At 51.4% G+C, this 17,708-nt stretch overlaps 1 protein-coding gene across 1 annotated transcript in view; it reads left to right on the top strand.

The window, feature by feature from the left end:
- Positions 1–17,708, top strand: part of Shb (SH2 domain containing adaptor protein B) — a 111,255-nt gene that overhangs the window by 56,210 nt on the left and 37,337 nt on the right. Inside the window, exon 3 of the mRNA XM_051157666.1 lies at positions 17,653–17,708. This exon is cut by the window's right edge and continues 160 nt beyond it. Coding sequence (XP_051013623.1) covers positions 17,653–17,708 — 56 coding nt within the window. The remainder of the gene's footprint in view (positions 1–17,652) is intronic.

Below are 17,708 nucleotides of genomic sequence, written 5' to 3'. Positions count from 1 at the left end.
ACTCATTTACTGGAAGCCTTTGCTTTGTCCCACGGATCCACAGACTTCCAGGTCTTCCTCCAGCCGTGCCCTCCCATCCTCGGGGCTCCTCCGGCGGCTCAGTACAGCGCCTAGCACTTAGTGCAGTGTGATGACTCTGCCTCCACACCATGCTTTGAAGTCTGTTGGATTGCTACAGAGTAAACGGGTTCAACTGTGTGATCCCTTTTTCTGCCCTAGGTGGGGGAGGGGGGCCATGAGCATCCCAAAACTGTCTGGGGACCAGCCAAGCATGTGCTCTTCTGGGCTTGAAAACAGGCCATGCTGACACCGTTTGTCTGGCTCTGAGGGACGTCCAGAGTCTCCAGGGCGTCTGCGGTGGAGCCAGCTGTGGTGAGGAGCCCTGGGCCAGCAGCAGGATCAGGGACTGACTGTTAGGGCCCCTGGTTCCCAACACCTCTCCCACAGGGCTGCCCTGCTGCTGGCCATCACTGCCCCTGCTGCGTGGAGTTGTTAACAGTCTGCACTGTGCTCCCTTTATGAGAGCAGGTAAGCCAGGCAACTGCTTTATAGACCAGGCAGCTCCACCACAACAGAAAAATTGCTGGGGCCACTACCTGCTTCATTGTCCCCAGTGGTGCTGTGAGCCCGGCTCCTCTCTGTCTTCATCCTGTTCCAAAGCCTTTTCCTCAGGCAGGGATTTCTGTTTGGGACTCGGACACCAAGGTGTATTGGTCTTTTCCCCATTGCTTTTGTCCAGTTGTTGGATGCTACTGTCTACCTGAACACCTGTTGTTGGATAGTGTGGCTGCCTGGCCTGGGGATGGAGGGCTGGATTGCAGGGGCGCTGAGGATGGTGGCTCTGGACTGCAGAGGTTGAAAGCTACAGAGACGATTTGGGGTCGGGTGGCAACTCTTAAACCTGGGTGCTGTTCACTCAGCAGTGATAACTGTACTTTGTGGCAACAAAGGACTGGCATAAATGAGACGCACGCAGGAAGAAGGGGTCAAGCATGGCCCTAGGTTAGGTTTCCTGGACATGGGGCCCTGCAAAAGATGCTGTGTGGTCACCAAAATTCTAGGACAGAGGGAATATGAAAGACTTTGGAGTGATCAAAATTTGAGTCAAACCCCAGAAGATGAGCAGGTAAAAGATCTTCTGGGTAGTGGAGGAGTGGACCAGCATGATGACGTGACAGCCTGAGGGTTTGTCAGCGCCTTCATGGACCCTGAACTGATGTCAGAGCTGGGCCTTGAAGGGCATCCAGATGTGGGAGTTGTGTGAGGAAGAAGAAAACTGGTAAGTTTGTAGGAGTGACAACAGTCTAGCAATAGCCAGAGGTAGAGAGAGCCAGCCACCCCAAGGAGCCAGTGTGCTATCGTGTCACAGGGTTATGAGGACATGTGGCTGCCAGCATACCCAGTGACCAGAACTTCCCAATCCCGTTTGTAGGAGTTTGGGCATTCCCCTGAGGTAGTCTGAAATTGCTGAACCTTCACTTTTCTGCCACACCCCTCTCCCCCAACTCCTTCAGCCAGTCTTTCTCCTGCGTTGCATTGTCAAGCTCATTGGGGTCCTGCTGATGGCAGGTGGGTGCTGAGCCTTCGGCACGGTTCTCATAAAGCCTCCACTCGCAAGCTGCCCAGGACCCGTGGAAACCTAGTCTAGGACTAAAAGTTGCATCTACTGTCAGTCACATGGCATGATGCTAGAAGAGGACAGGGCTCTCAGTGCCGGCTCTGGGACCAAAGGGACATTGGCCTCCCAAGAGGGTCAGGGATGGCACTTGGGGGAGTCTACATTGGCTTTGGAAGCCTTGGAGTGTTGGAAGGAGGAGCTGAGAGAAGTCACTGTTGGTGGATGGGCGCAGGTGCTGACCTTGACTTAGAGCAGGCCCGTCAGTGGCTGCCCGCAATCTGGTGTTCAAGGGCTAGGGAGCCAGCCATGTCCTGGAGATAAGGGTTGTAGATTCATGTGCAAGTGTGCACTGGCTTAACATTTCTTTTCAACCACCTGCCGCTTTATACAAGTGCTGCCTTTGAAGTTAGTTACCCAGGCCCACGCGGTTTGGTCATTGATACTGCATGCTTGGAATTTGGGACCCTCTGTGTATGAACTGGGAAAACTTTTAAGACTGCTATTCATAGAACTGACCCTCTCGCGTGAGCAGACTTCAGCCTGAGCCCAGCTGAGCCTACAAAAGTCAGAAAGCTTCCCTTGGGAGGCGCTGTCCCCTGGACGTTCAGCTGTCCACTCAGGCCCATGGACAGGTGGCTGCTCTGTCTTGTTCTTACCTGTGGCTCCTAGCTAGCACTGGGCACACAACATGGCAGCTTGGGCAATTTTCGAAACAGCCATTTCATGTTGTCTGGCTTGGAGACCATCTCCAAGCAGCGGGGGGGGGGGAGGAGAGTAGAACTGTGTTGTTTGGTTGGGTTGGGTTGGTTGTTGGTTTTTCGAGACAGGGTTTCTCTGTGTAGCCTTGGCTGTCCTGGACTCACTCTGTAGACCAGACTGGCCTCGAACTCACAGTGATCCACCGTCCCGAGTGCTGGGATTAAAGGTGTGTGCCACCACACCCAGCGGTAGCTCTGTTTTAAACAGCAGGAGCTTCCTGCGAAACCTGTAAGAGGAATTAGTTGCAAATTAAAGCCCAGGAAGCAGAACTATGGTGCTGCTGGGTGGGAACCACCTGGGTGTTGAAAGACTTCTGCCTGAAAGGATAGTTTGGGTCTTGGAAGGTAGCGTGGGGCATGCTCAAAGACCCTCATGGCAATGACCCCGCCTGTGGGGTAGGTAGGAGTGTTGGGGCACTGGCCAGTGTAGTTAGCCTGTGATGTGGACCCCTTGCATGGGTCTGTGAGGTTTCTAGACAGCCCTCCCCCTTCCTTGGCTCCCTGCTTCTCATGTGATGCCTTCTTTTATTAATGGATTTGATATTGTCCAGTGATAACAGCAAACTAGACAAGAGTCTCCCCCAGTGGACAAGGAACTCCCCCAGCAAGGTCTCTGTGGCTCTGTCATGCCCCAAGCTTGGCGCATGCTGTGACCGCTGCCTTTTTGCTGGCTGGCAGGCGCCCAGCCAGCTCTCTGATGGGGCTGGAGTTAAGATTTGAAAAAACAGAGGTGTTTCTTAGTCAGGGGCAGGGGGCAGATGGTTGAGCAATCGGGCCTTGGTGGCAGTAGGCATCCATGGTAAAAAGCACTCTGCACCCAGGAATTTAAAGATGCCTCATGACAGAGGTGTGTGTGTGTGTGGGGGGGTCACCTCTTTGTCTCTGCAGCAGGAGGAAGATGAGCCAGAGCCTTTGGTCATGTGGCCTCTGGCCGGTGCCTCCTTGTCAGGGGGACGTGAGTGAAATCTGAAGTGTGAGTCTGTGAGTGTCTGTGAGGTGGCAGATGTACTGTGACAGCTGCCGCCCTCCCCTCAGGCGCTGGCCAGCCCTCGCCTCCCCCCAGTGCTGAGTGAGGAAGCTTGTCTGGCAGCAGTACTCAGCTGTCATAGCACATCAGTGGCTGTAGTTCCCAGCTCAGGGAGACATGCCAAACGCCAGCAGATGATGTACTTAACGAAGCACTCAGGAAGAGAGGCTTGGCTCCAGACAGCAGGTTTGAGGTGCAGCGCCAAGGTGCTCCTTTCCTGTGAGCTTGGTGGCTCCTCTGGTGCAGAGCTGTCAGGCTTTTGAACCCTCGGAACCAGATTGTGTCTTCTCAGAACCTTGTTAGGAGCAAGCAGAATTGCCTTTTGTGGCGAGGTGGATATGGAAAATGGTGAATTGTGGGTTTGAAGTTGACTTTGTTCAGTATAAAATGACATGCCTTCGTCGTATGGACTTGAACCAACCCGGCTGGCTGTGAGTCATGTATACCAGATGTCAGTTAAGAACGAGGTTGTGGGCCTCTGTCCGTGAGTGTATATCCCTCCCTAATGTGTAACATCTGCACAGGGGTTTATGGTTTACAAGACTCTTTTATATCCTTTGTCTGGTTTTATTTTATAACAGCCCCGTGAAGTCGATATTAATTTTCTCCCCGCCCCACAACTGAGCCTACAAGACTCTGCCAGGGAAGGCCCCTCGAGCCATGGGCTAGTGTATTGTAGACCAGGGGTTGAACCCAGCTCCAGAGTGTGCCCATGGATATGTAAAGCTAGAGAGACAGACAGACAGACAGACAAAGGCAGACAGACTGACACAGAGAGAGAAAGACAGACAGATAATGAGAGAGAGACTCCTTAGTTGTTTGATTTGTATTTGCATCTGTTCTGTCATGAACCAGGGTTGAGGGTTGAGTGAGAGGTGGGATGGAGTGGGATGCTTGCCCGGCCCGCACAAGGCCTTCCTCAGCCCCAGAGCAGTACATCCCCAGTGAGGATGCAGGGAATAGAAGAGCGTAGTGCCTACATGCCCTTATGCCTTATTTCTTACTTGCTGAGGCCTGGTGATGTCATCTATATGTGAGCTACTGGAAGCCCAGAAAGGTTGGAGGCCTTGCTGGGGTCACCAGCTAGAAGGGGGCTGGCCAAGAGGCCAATCCACGTGCCAGGGTGCCTTCTACCAATGCCACAGTCACATAAAAGTACACACAAAGAGAACAAGCAATTTATAGAAGGGTCATTCGGTAAATGAGCATGCCACGAGGTTAGCAGGCCATAGGTTTGGTCACTTTGAAGATAAGGAAAGCTGCCCGAGGGAAGGGTGCTGTCTGGTCTGCGGGCGGAGCTGGCCAGGCTCCTGACCTCCAGCCTGCATTTGCGCATTGTTCCTTCAGCCCATCCTCCACCTGCTAGTCCTCAGCCTCAGACAAGCCTTCATGTGAGGTTCCTGTAAGTTTTGGGGTGCTCTGAGAGTTGATCCCAGTTCTCCATCATCCAGAAGTTGGGAGAGAAGCTGAGGTTGCGGAGTACAAGGGACCCCATAACTGGGGCCCCAGGCTCACAGCTGAAGCGCCTTGCTTCTCAGTGTTGAGTCCACATGCAGCCACACAGTTATTTTTAGGTGCGAACTTCCTAGTCTGAGTTCCATCCCACTCTGCCCCATCCCCAAGCTGAGCGTATGTTTTCTGTCTGGCAATGGTGCTGGAGCTGCCTTATTTTTAGCATAGCTTGTTTCTCTTCCTGACTCTCCTTTCCTTCTAATTTAGCCCGCACACACTCATATAGGTGCTCTTCCCCACCCGACCCTTCACTCCCACTCACCAGGTCACAGGACTCAATCCACGAGGCAAGTGCTAAGTTTCTGACTTAGCGAGAAGAAAGGGGAGGCGGTAGCTTTAGCCAGTCTCGAGGACCTGCTTGTAACACACATACTGCCATACTGCTTCTCTTTTTTTATTAAAGTCTCTTCACCTGTCACTCATCCCCTCCTGTCTCTAGCTCTGGTGTGAGACATTTACATTTATGTACTGATTGGGTTTCCGTATGGTGCCTGCGGGAGAAGCTGGAACGTGTGAGCCTATGTGTACATGTGTGTACAGATGATGCTCCTGGGCCCTGATTCTATCTGTGATGGTTACGGCATTTGATTCTGGCCAGGAACATGTCATAGATGACACTTGCCATCTGACCAATTAATCATGTTGTGTCATTTTCTTTGTCTGTATTGTAGGGCTGGGTGTGGTGGCACATGCCTTTAATCCCAGCACTTGGGAGGCAGAGGCAGGTGGGTTTCGAGGCCAGCCTGGTCTTTAAAGTGAGTCCAGGACAGCCAAGGATACACAGAGAAAACCTATCTTGAGAAATGAAGAAAGAAGGAGTATAGAAGTAATCACTGGGACAGAGCCTTCGGTCCAAAGCCTGTCCCAGCAGAACATGGTAGCCAACAAGGTTCTCCACAGTATCTGGTGAAAGCAGATGCGGGAAATTCCTACTCCCATATACAAGCTCAAGCATCTTTTCTTATCTCTGCCTCTGTGTCTCCATCTGCCTCGGAGCTAAGGTAAAACTAACGGTACCTATCTCAGTGTAGACAGGAGCAGGTGTGGGCAGGATCACTAACGAGGGCTGCTGCATCAACAAGCTAAGGCAGGAGGATTGCACATTTTAAGCCAGTAGGGCTACACAGTAGGACCCAGTCCTTGAGGAGTGTGGGCCAAAGTCTCTGCTGTGTGCCTAGTGTAAACGAGTCAGTGTTCAGACATAGAGTGGAACGAAAGTGAGTGAATGTGTCTTCTGGGACGTGGATGGCTAATCGTTTTTGGATGTTCTTTTTGTGTGGTGGAGTATGTGTGCCTGTGCAGCAGGGAGAGGCCACAGGAGGACACCAGCTATCTCCACCTCACTCCTTGGAGACGGCAAAGCTCGGCCTTGAGATTCAGGGTTGTCAGCAAGCTCTGGGGTCCGTCTATCTGCCCCCTAATGCTATTACAAGCAGAGTTTTCAGCATAGCAATTGCTCTTTGCCATCTCCCCAACCCAATAATCTGTATCTTCTCTTTTAAGAAAAAATATGTTCTTTTTACTTTTAAAATTATTTTTCATTTGTATGTGTATATGTGCACTTGGGTTTGTGCAGGGGTGTGTGTGTGTATATATATACACATCCGTGTGTACATATGTAGGTCAGAGGACAACTCTCTCACCTCACGGCAACTCTAGCTGTGAAACGTAGAGATAATTCTCTTTCCTGTTGAGCCGTCTCACTGGCCCCGCTCACACATTCCCCCCCCCCCCCCCCCCAAGACAGGGTTTCTCTGTGTTATCTTGGCTATCTTAGACTCACTTTGTAGACCAGGCTGGCCTCGAACTCACAGTGATCCACCTGCCTTTGCCTCCTGAGTGCTGGGATTAAAGGCGTGCGCCACCACGCCCGGCTCACCCTCATCCTCACTTGCTTACAGCAGGCATCTATACGCATCCATATGTGCAAGCACATTCTTTTCTGAGTAAATGTTGGCTGGTCACAGATCTTGTCTGGGGTCATTAGTTCCTGCAGATGGCTCTATCAGGTGACTGGAGTGTGGTGCTTTCCGTCATTGTGTTCGTGGTGAACATCCGAGTCCATTTATTTCTGCCTGTGGGTCTTGGTATTTTTAGAAATAAACTCTGGGCCATGTGGTGTTGAATTCTTGTTAAACCTACCAAGCTTACCTCTGAAAAGGCCATCTTCAGTTTATATTCCCTCCAGCAATCTGTTAGTACTATTTCTTTTCTAGAGTAGACAAGTAATTTAAAAATAAATTTTTTTCTGTGCTAAATTTTGAGTTTGTAGCAGATTTGTTTGTTTATGTTGTTCCTTCAGCTAGTATTTTTTGAGCATCTTGCAGAGCAAGATTCCGTGTTAGGAATCGCGGGGGTGTCAGATGCATTAGACTTGAACCCAGCCCTTGGAAGCAGAAGGAGCCAGGAGCTGAGCTTGCTTCTCCGCATTGCTAGAAGGTGCTGTGGTCTCCAGCCCTGCCCCCAACACACACACACACACACACACACACACACACACACACACCACACACCACACCATGGACACCACACACACACACTATACACACCATACCCCCCCCCCCCCCACACACACACACACCATGGGTGGAACAGAGACTCCACTGCCTTTGTTGGATTTATCTTTGAGTTCCGCACTGTCTCTAGCACACTCCGTTCAGTTCTCCCTGTCCAAAACTAAGCAAAAACTTGAACTTGACCCTGGGGTCAGGTCATTTCAGGCTGGGTCACTGCAAGCAGCAAATTGAAAGTGGAGAGAAGGCTGTCTCTGCTTACAGTCTCCTAGGGCCTTTACTCTTGGGTTCCAGAAATAGGTGCTACTTTTCAGTGATGAGTCTCCGCAGGATACATTTTCAGGACCCCAAGGAGGGGCTGCTGTTGGTTTCTTCTGCTTCATTTCTGCCAGATGCTTTCCCCAAATAGCTCTTCAGATGGCTGTGTGCGTCCAGTGGTCTGTATGAGCTGCTGGTGGAAGGTGGGTCCACTGGAAACTAACCTGGGCAATGGCAGTGGTCAGGTTCCTGGCTCTCCAGTCCACCTTCCTGTCCCATCACCCTCCCACGCCCTCACTGGGACTGTTGTGCTGTGACACTTGAGAAATACAAGAGGTGACAACAGAACTGGAAGAGCTGAGGGAAGGGGCAGTAAACCCCCCTCACTCAGAAACTGACCTCACCCAGGACTTTGGCAAGTCTTTTCCATTCTGATTTTCATAGTTCCCCACTAAGTTTGCATGGCAGCTTTGCCTGCCAGGACCCTACTATGGTTGGCTGTAATAACCCAGCGGTACAGAGGGTGTTCTGAGCTCAGGAGTGCTCTGTGGAACAAGGGACTCGGTGCAGCCTGTTCTTCTGCTAAGTTCTTTTGGGTTGGACCTTGGCTGGCCGTCCTTCATGAGCTTGGTTAGGATCCTGACTGGGTAGGCTGGTGAGGAAGTGCTATGTGAGCCTCCTGGGTACCTGGAGAAACCAGGTTGAGGGACTCCACAAAGTGACAAAGGCCCTGAGATCATCTGCTCAACCCTCTTGCCTCACCTGAGAGGAACGTCAGCTTCAAGGACTGACAAGCAGAGGGCCAGGCTGGTCCTGGGCCAGCAGCCTCACTGCCTCTGTCCAGAAGGCTGGCATTGTCTGTCAGTCCCGGGAGGGATTAGTTCCTCTTTCATGAGGAAGGTTAGGTAGAGTTCTTGCCAGGTCTCACCAGGTCGCTTCCAGTGGACAGCTGCACTGGGCATGGGGCATGATGCCAGCAATGTTCGCTCAGCTTGAGGTAGTGTCCCTGTAAGTTGGGGTTTGACCAGTGTGCCTGGGAAGCCTGGCAGGGTGCCTCAGCTGGGTGACTGGGACCAGCAGCCAGAAGATGATCTGGCAGCTCTGGGCAGGAGGCCTCTGTGCCTCCTGTCAGCTTGTAGTTGCCAGCTCAGGGCCACAGGACTGGGGATCGGCACTCAGGCTGACTGCCTATGTGGCGTCCAGAATATGGTGACTGGCTGGTAGACAGGTGGTCTGCCTCAGGATACTGCCCTCACTTTCCTCAAAGGCTGACCCTAATGATGCATGCAGGCACCCGTCTATGGCCTTGCCAGATAGTCCTCAGGGCTGGGCAGAACTTGTTGAGATAGCCCCAGTAATCCTAATGGATAGACTGTCTGCCAGAGGCAGGAAGGTAGCATGTCTGGTCACTCAGCTTGGCTGAACCTGGTCCTTTCAGGACTTACGGCCCTTGGTGACTTTGGTTCATGTTCTTTTTGTGCCCAATGGAATGGTGGGGGTGGGGCACTGACTCCGGCTGAAAGGGTGGCATAGATGACCAAGTATTGGGAACGTGAGCTCTGGGGCTAGGCTGCCGCTGCCTACCCCTCACTCTGTGGCCATGGTAAAACGGGCAGGTCTGTGAACTCCTGACAACCTCCTAGTTGTCAGAATGTGCTGTGATGTTGGACCTAGCACCCAGTACTCAGAGTGGCCTTACTGTAGACTTCTAATCAGTTCAGGATGGTCCCATGGCTTTTCCAGAGCTGGCTCTGAGCCTCCTTGAGGACATGTGAGGGCCTGCTCCATAAGGGCGAGGGCTGTAGCTCAGACTGGTCTGGCGTTAAAGCCCATCTCCCATGACGTTACCACATTAGAGAGTGGCCCTAGGTCCCTCCAGAAGCCAGACTTCATTGTGCTCAGCAGACTGGAAGATTGCCCCAGAGGGGTGCAGGCCCTCTGCGTTAGGGCGATCTTGATGGGCTTATGTCTGGGTCTGCTGGCAGAGACGGATGAGTCCCTGCTGGGCCCTGGCCTCTTTCTGCAGCATGGAGAGCCCAGCAATGCCCAGCTCATCCTCTCAGGGTTGGCCTGAGGATACTGGTAACCCCACCAACCTGACCCTGGGCTGTGTATCTTTATTGCCTCTGTGTCTGTCTGAGCCCCTATTTCTGCATTATACAGTGCAGTATGGGGTTGAGTAGGCAAAATGCTTGGGACTGCAAAGTGTTGAGATTTGGGGGTATTTTCTGCATTTGGGGATATTTTCATGTAGTGAGACCATGGCATGAAGATAAAAATTGCATAGGTTATACGTGCCGGAGGCCTGTGTAGAATAATGTCAGCACACAAAAAATTTTGAGCTTTGAATTTTAGGATTTGGACATGTATTACTCTTCTCTGTGTCTTGGGATGAAGAACACTTTGCTCCCAGCTCCTAGAGTAGTGCCCGGCGGCGGCGGCATCATCATCATCATGTACTAGAAACAAAAAAAATGTATTAAGATAAATCAATGGTCTATGGTAGTATCTTGGTACTTACCACCCCCACACTAATCCGTGCATGCACAAACGCCCGCGTACACACACATCTTTAAAAGAAAAAAAGTGTTCTGATACAGTGGCCCCTTTAAAAGGAAAGCCATCTCTCATCTCCCCTCGCCCCAGTGACTCTACCATAGGCCTCCACACATAAAGGTGGAAAGCAACGAACACAGCAGAAATGACACAGAACACCTGTGAGCTCTGTGGTGAGGCTTGTGTGGCCTGCTAAGCCCCAGGGGAGGCATGTTGGTATGCAGGCTCTGGTACTTGAGGCCCTCGAGAGGACTCACTCTGTCCCTGCTCAAAGAGCCACCGGAATGGGACCAGACCGGACTTCCTCCTGCCTTCAGACTGGGCTGTTCTGTCTCCCTGGGATGAACACCAGAGAACATGTGCAGGCTTGCAAACTGCATCGAGGTCACTGCTCTGTCCACACCCCTGCTTTGCACAGCCTAGCCTCTTCTGTTATGTCTCCGCATACCTATGAGCGATGCCCAAAGAAGCCTAATTAGTTGTCAGCTTCCTGGCTCTGTTCAACTCTGGAAATGAACTAGACTGAGGAGGAGGAAGGCCTGCGTCTAGGGTCAGGTTGCCTCCGAGCTGGCCTACCCTATCTGACTCGCACCCCCAAAGGACTCAGGCTGCTTGCCTACAGCCTCCAAGGAGCACTTGAGCTCAAAGCGGCTGGGCAAGTGCCTCAGGGGGAGGGTCTGTCTCTGGCAGGTGTTACGCAGTTCAGGTGAGGAGGAAGTCTTCTAGTCGTTTGATGTGGTGCCCTGGCACCAGGCTGGGTTTCAGCGTGTGTCTAATTAGGAGCAGCCGCCTGCCACTCCCCATTGAGCTCCCTTGGTTGAGGTACTGGGTGTGCTTTTAACACCTCTGAGGCCTGGCCTGCTTCCTGGAGATTAGAACAAGCCAAGCCAATAAGAGAGATGTCAGAAGGCATCTGGGAGAGGCGGGAAGAGCCCTGGTCCAGGAGTATGGGGTCTTCCGGCCTCTTCCCTACTTCTCTGGGCCTCAGATTCCCCAAGTGTGCACTGCGAGGATTGGACATACCAAAACCTCCCTGAGTGCGCTTCGTGTAACTCACTCGCTCGCTCACGGCAGTGCCGGGGTAGGAGGACGGGGAGGGGGTCAGACCACCAGAGTAGCTGGTGAAAATGGCAAGTTGTGCAGTCAGAAGTAGAAACAGGTTCAGAGGTTGGTGTTGAAGCACTTCCTGAAAGTTTATGTGGTAGGACTGGCCTGTCCAGTGGCAGCAAGTGGACCGCTGAAGCTGTGGAGCCAAGGGCAGTCCCAGAGACGAGGTCTCCGGAGTGGCTCTCCAAGGAACCCCATATAACTTTAACGGCCTTGTTCCTGGAGCGCTTTCTTTGCACCAGGCACCGTGTAGTGTGTGTAGGTTTATTATGTTCATGACATCGTCCCGAGTTAGTGTAGTTGTCTCCCACCCAGAGGTGAGGCCGCTTGTCCCAAGGCAAGCGAGTGCTGAAACAAGGCCTCTGTCAGTCCAGGCAGTCTCACTGCAGTTCTGTGTTCCAGCCCAAGTGGTCAGCCTCTCTCCAAGGGCTCCGTGTGGGGTAGCTTGGTCTATAACAGCTGCCTCATTCTGGTAATGCAGCCTTTCCTAACCGTACTTGAGACTCAGTGTCATCCACCTACAGCCCCAGCACCTCAGGTGCCCTGTCCCTGATGGGCATGGTGAGGGTGTGGTGATGTGATCTGCTTGTACCCGTTTCTGGCAGAGGAAAGGTTTCTTTGGCCGAGATGGGTAGTAAGTGGAGGCCTCTCAGAACCACGTCCCCAGTGAGCTTTGCCATCCTATGACTTGAGAATTGCTGTGGATTCTCAGAAAGGCCTGGGTGGAGAAGTTAAGAGGCGAGAGCTGCCGCCAGCACTGCTGTTTGCAGGGAGGCTGCAACCTTGTCCGGAGGCTCCAAGACAGCTAGTCACGCAGTTGCGGGACTTCCTTCTGAAGGCGCCACAGGAGCCACTCCGCCTTCCCACAGCCTCACCTACCTTGGCGTACCTAGAGACTCCCCAGTCCCTCAAGCTGGCCTCTTCTATCCTGAGCCCATTTTCTGTGCCACAGCACTGTGCATGAGCTCAGGTCTACATTCTTAAGGCTTCGATAGACTGTCCCCGCCCGCAGCTCCTGCTTTGTTGTTTGCTTGTGGTGGCATCCAGTCTCACTAGGACCTGGGCTTTGCCTCTGTGGATTGGGCCTCTGGCCCTCCCATGCTGGGGGACACTGAGGACAGGTGGGTGCTGGGCTGTTGGGGAGGGGCTGCACCTGAGATGGGAGCTCAGCGGTGAAGCTGCTCAATCTTTTGAAGAGAAGAGATTCCTGGAGGGCAGGGAAAGGTAAGGAGGAGAAGTATTTTAGACCTGGTATGATGGCACTTGCTGTTAACCCCAGCACTAGGAAGGCAGAGGCAAATGGGTCTTGGAGATCCAGGCCTTGCAGAGCTGCATAGTGAGACTTTGTTCCCCACAAATGAACACAAGAATTGTTTTATTCTAGTCTTCCAACTGGAAGTTGTTACAAAGTATATTGTATAGTGGTTTTCTTTGCTTAAAAATTTTTAATTTGTACACTTTACATCCCAATTGTAGCCCCTCCCTCATCACCTCCCAATCCCACTCTCCCTCCCTCCTACCCTCTCCCTCCCTCCTCTAGTCCTCAGAAAGGGGAGTAAGTCCCCTAACATCTGACCTCAGCCTGTCAGGTTTCATCCCAACTGTCTCTATCCTCTTCCTCTGTGGCCTGGCCACCTAGACAGTGGTGTACTTTAGAAATATTAAAAAGTAACACGGCTGAAGAGGTGGCTTGGCAGCTGAAGAGCACGTGCTGCCTTTGAAGAGGACCCGGGTTTAGTTCCCGGCACCCACATCAGGGTGCTCATGACTGCCTGGAACTCCGGCTCTAGTGGCTCCAGCACCATCTTCTGACCCCACAGGCACACACACACACACACACACACACACACACACACAGAGAGAGAGAGAGAGAGAGAGAGAGAGAGAGAGCGAGCAATAGCGCGCACACCTTTGTAGGAAAAATATTTTTTTTTAAGATATTGGGCTGTCAAAGTGGGAGATCTGCCTGCTCTGCTTCCCCAGCGCTGGCACTGAAGGTGTGCTTAACCACCACCTAGGTATGTAGCTTTTTTTTTTTTTTTTTTTTTTTTTTTTTTTTTGGCGGTAGGAAGTAGAGTTAGTGAGTACAGGGCAGAGTGTAGGTTGTTTCTTGTCAGCTCCAGATCTAACCCTCATGACATCCATTCCAAGAGCCTTCTGGGTTGCAGCAAGATCTGCCTACCCTGCTTGCCTCTCTCCCTTCCTTGATTAGCGGTTTCCATCTTCCCCAGCATTCTTGGTGAATGCTAAAGGTCTTAGGGTCCCTTCCAGGTCTAACATTTCCTTGGTTCCATGGCATATAGGGTGTGTTTGTTTCTGGTTTGTTTGTTTGTTTTCCCCTGGGTCTTCTTAAGCCTTTCTACTCCAGAGGTCAAGAGAAATTCCTGCACTGTCAATTTAATGTTTCTGCTTGCAGCCTACAAGGCATGAAATCACAGCCTGCCACCCAGAGTTGAAAGTCATTTTCCTTGGAAGAATGGATGCTGATGTCTAGATAACTTGTGGCTCAGAACATATGGGCACCGACTCCCCTATTAGACCCTCCTGGGGACTGTCACCAATGGGCCCTGCTAATAAGAGGGGTGTGCTACGGTCATTAGGCAGGAAACAAAGTGTCCTGCCAGGTGGCCTGGCGTGGTGACCCTTGACTTGCAGGCACTTTGGCAGCCTCTCAGGAGAGGGACTGTTCCTCATTGCCCCATTCCCAGGGCCTGGGGCTGGTGGCTGCTTCTGCGATGACGGCCCAGATTTGGAGAGCTGCAGTCTGCTTAACGCAGCAGTGTTTGCTTTCTTTCCCATGTCCCCGTCTTAATTACATCTTTCAATTTACTAGCATCTTTATTCGTTATTCACAACAACTTTGAAAACTAATTAAGCAATGGTCTCTTTCTGCTCCACAGTAGCTATTTATCTTCCTTTGTAGGGTTTTCAGCTCTTTATTCCTGGGTGTCTGTACTTGGGACGTTGCTCTCATCTCAGTTCGGATGTTATAAGCTAAATGTGCCATGCTCGCTTTGAGCAGTTCCCAAGCAGGGAGCAGAATTCCCTTTGCAAGGTGTTCACCTTGCCAGGAATTGTTTACAAGTCCTGTTATACTCTTTGGCTCCCAACACACAATGTGTCTGTGTTTTACTTTCTAGCTTAACATAATTTCATGTGCGTGTTCCCATGTAGCTACATTATTTTCCTCTTTATCACGTTAATGACTGCTTAATATTCCATCTAGTTACCGTGTGGTGATTGACTTGGCTGCTCCCTCGTGTGGAGCCCTAATGAAAGTTTGGATCCATCCGTAACACAGGGAGAAGCTGGCTCTAGTGACCCCAGTGGCATCCTGTGACAGCCTCACCTGCCACTGTGAACCCAGCATTGGTAAGGAGTGGGTGCTTCCAGACAGTCCTGCGTGAGAAGTGCCCCTGAGTGGGTGCCTCTCACTGCGATGCTGGTCTGTTCTCAGGACACTCTCCTTTCTGCCAGTGTGTAGTAGTGTGTCTGTTTCTTCTGAGTATTGCTTGACAGGAAATCACAAGCAGGTGGCGTCTCCAGGCATTTCATCGCTAGAATTTGGGGTACAGTGTGGTGTCTGCCTGTCGGTTCTTGTTCATCTCTTTTTCCCCCCTCCCCCCCCCCCCCATTTACTTGGTTGCCTGTGGTGGTTTCTGGAGGGAGGAGCAAGGTGTTGTCCATGGAAGGGCATCCGTTAGCTGCTTCATGCCCTGAGAGCTGTGGTCTCAACTCCTTTGGGGGTTGAATGACCATTTCATAGGAGTTGCCTAAGACCATTGGAAAACATGGATATTTATATTACAACTCACAACAGTAGCCAAGCGCAGTTATAAAGTAGCAACAAAAAAGAGTTTTATGGTTAGAGGTCACCACAACTGTATTAAAGGGTTGCAGCTTTAGGAAGGTTGAGAACCACTGCCTTCGTGACAGTTCACAGGGGTGGTGCAAGAGTAAGGAAAAGGGCGGGATTCCCAAGTCAGTTGAATCAGCTGTAGCCCAGTGTCCCCAGGCTCTGTGTCCTCCTCAGAACCAATAGGGAGATGTCAAGGACCCCTGCAGAGCAGGGTGTAGCCCAGGTGGCTGAGTTCAGGAAGTGATTTACAAAGTTACATGCAGTGCTTTGCAGTTGGGACCCTTCCCATCTGAAAAGGGGATGCACAGTGCTCTAAACTTAACAGTCCCACAGAACCCAGTAAAATCTACATTTTACCAGTGTGTGGGGACATTTCAAGAGATAACTTTACGTGGCTTGCAACACCACAGCCAGTGGTGTTTGTTTGTTTGTTTGTTTGTTTCCTGTTCATTCTCTCCCTTTCTAGATAAGGAAAATTGTTATTCTTAGTACTTTGTGCCTGCATCCCCTCTAACACTTCAATCCCCCCTTTTCACAGGAGAACACCAACCTTGGGTTCCCTCTGCATCTGGGTTTGTTTCTTTTTCAGTTTTTGTGTGTTTAGCAGCAGGGGTGGGGGTTTTTTTTTTTTGTTTGTTTTTGTTTTTGTTGTTGTTGTTGTTGTTGTTTTTTGTTTTGTTTTGTTTTTGTTTTTTTCCTTTCTTTTTTCTTTTTTTGGCAAGATAATGGCTTCTAGGATATTTACCAAAACTTCCCTTTTAAAGTGAATTTAACAACAAATACTATGACTGCACTGGAAAGAGCCAAAGCCTGGGAAGTACCAGCATAAGGGTTAATGCTGTACTCAAGGGCAGTGCACAGCAGGCCAGGGCACGGGGGGGGGGGGGGGGGCATGGCCATCTTGGTGAGGAGGCCTTGGCTTGTAAAGCAGAGACCAGGGATGGCTCTTGCTTGGGAAGGCACCGCCACCCACATGAGTTGAAGCAGCTGCAGTGAGGCCTGTGGCCTTGGCCGTGCTTATGCATCCAGCCTCTGGTTTAGTGTGTACTTCACACGGACTATGAAACACATCCTGCCTCCACCCTCGCCCTTTTGTAGCTGGCCTTATGGCCACTCCCTCCTTGAATCTGGGACCACAGCACAAACGGACAGTAAATATCCATGTCACAAACCGTTACTCAGCCTTGAGGACAAATGATGTTTCTGCTACATGGCACCTCCCCTTTAAAAACACAATGCCATGTGTAGTAAGCAAGCCACGGAGGACGAATGCTGATTCTCTGTGGGAAGTAGCCAGCCAGAGTAGTCAGGCTTAAAGAGAGAGGTGGGATAGACTTTTCTAGGTGCTAGGGAGCTGGGGGTGAAGAGCAGTACTTAATGGGTACAGAGTTTGAGTTTAAGAAGATGAGAAAGTTTTAGAGATGGGAGGTTGTCATGCCTGCCCAAGGGTCCATGTGCTTAACGCCACTGAACGCCCAGGAAAGAATGGCTACAACGGAGAGTGGTTACATACCTATATGTATGTAACACGTACCTATATTACATGCCTATAACCCTCGCACTGGGGAGTCATAAGTTCAAGGCGAGTCTGGAACACATAGAAGTTCCATGGGCTACAATGTGAGATCCTCAAAAAGGAAAGCAAGCAAACAAACTGTGGGCTTGTCTGTACGCGATGGGGCCTTGGCTCACCCTGGTGACACCACGGGGGACGTCATCCCCTTGTCCTTCCACTTGTCAGAGCTGTCATTTCAAATGCTGCCTCTTCCCTCTTGTCCTGTCCCTCCCAGTCCCCTGTGCCCAGCCTCTCATACCCGCAAGTCAGTGTCATGATAACATAGGTGTGTTGTCTCCTGGAATAGCAGCAGCTGTCAGGGATGACTAATTAGGTCATTCCTGTCACTCGTCTTAGAAGTCAGCTCCTGGTCCCACACCTCCAAGTCGGTGGTGTGTTTGGTTCTGTTGAGTAGGGGAGGGGGAGGCAGTGCAGGGAAGCATCACTCAGCTCCACAGGGTTGGCAGGTAGGTTGGCCAGGTCCTCTCCAGGGGAGCCTTTGCTTGTTGGCTCTTTAAATAACCTCTGAGTTGGGTGAGAACAGGAGGGTGGTCCGGCCCAGCGTGGCTCTGTGCACGTGGGATTGGAAGGTGGTAGTGGTGACATGGTCAGAACCAGAACACACTGGCCGTTTCCTGCTCAGTCCTTGAAGTCAGATAAGACAGTGAGAGAACAAGGTGCTTTGATGTGGCTGGTAGCTTAACAGTTGTGGCAAGCAGGGTCCTCGCTCAGAGTCAAAAAGACACGCTCAGCACAGGATAGCCAAGAGTCGAGAGGGGTTGTCTGCTGGCTCCACCTCTCTGGCTGGCAGCTCTAACCTCAGATCTGTCCCTGGTGAGGACTGTACATCTGTGACCTGTCTCTTTCCTTCCTTCCTTTTTCCCTGCAGAATTCCAGAGGCAAGAGAGTGTCCGCTCCCAACACAAAGGCATCCAGTTGTACGAC

Source organism: Acomys russatus, chromosome 2, assembly GCF_903995435.1.
Source record: "Acomys russatus chromosome 2, mAcoRus1.1, whole genome shotgun sequence".
NCBI lineage: Eukaryota > Metazoa > Chordata > Mammalia > Rodentia > Muridae > Acomys > Acomys russatus.
Note: the sequence above shows the minus strand (reverse complement) of the source record. Positions and strands in the feature narration are given on the sequence as shown.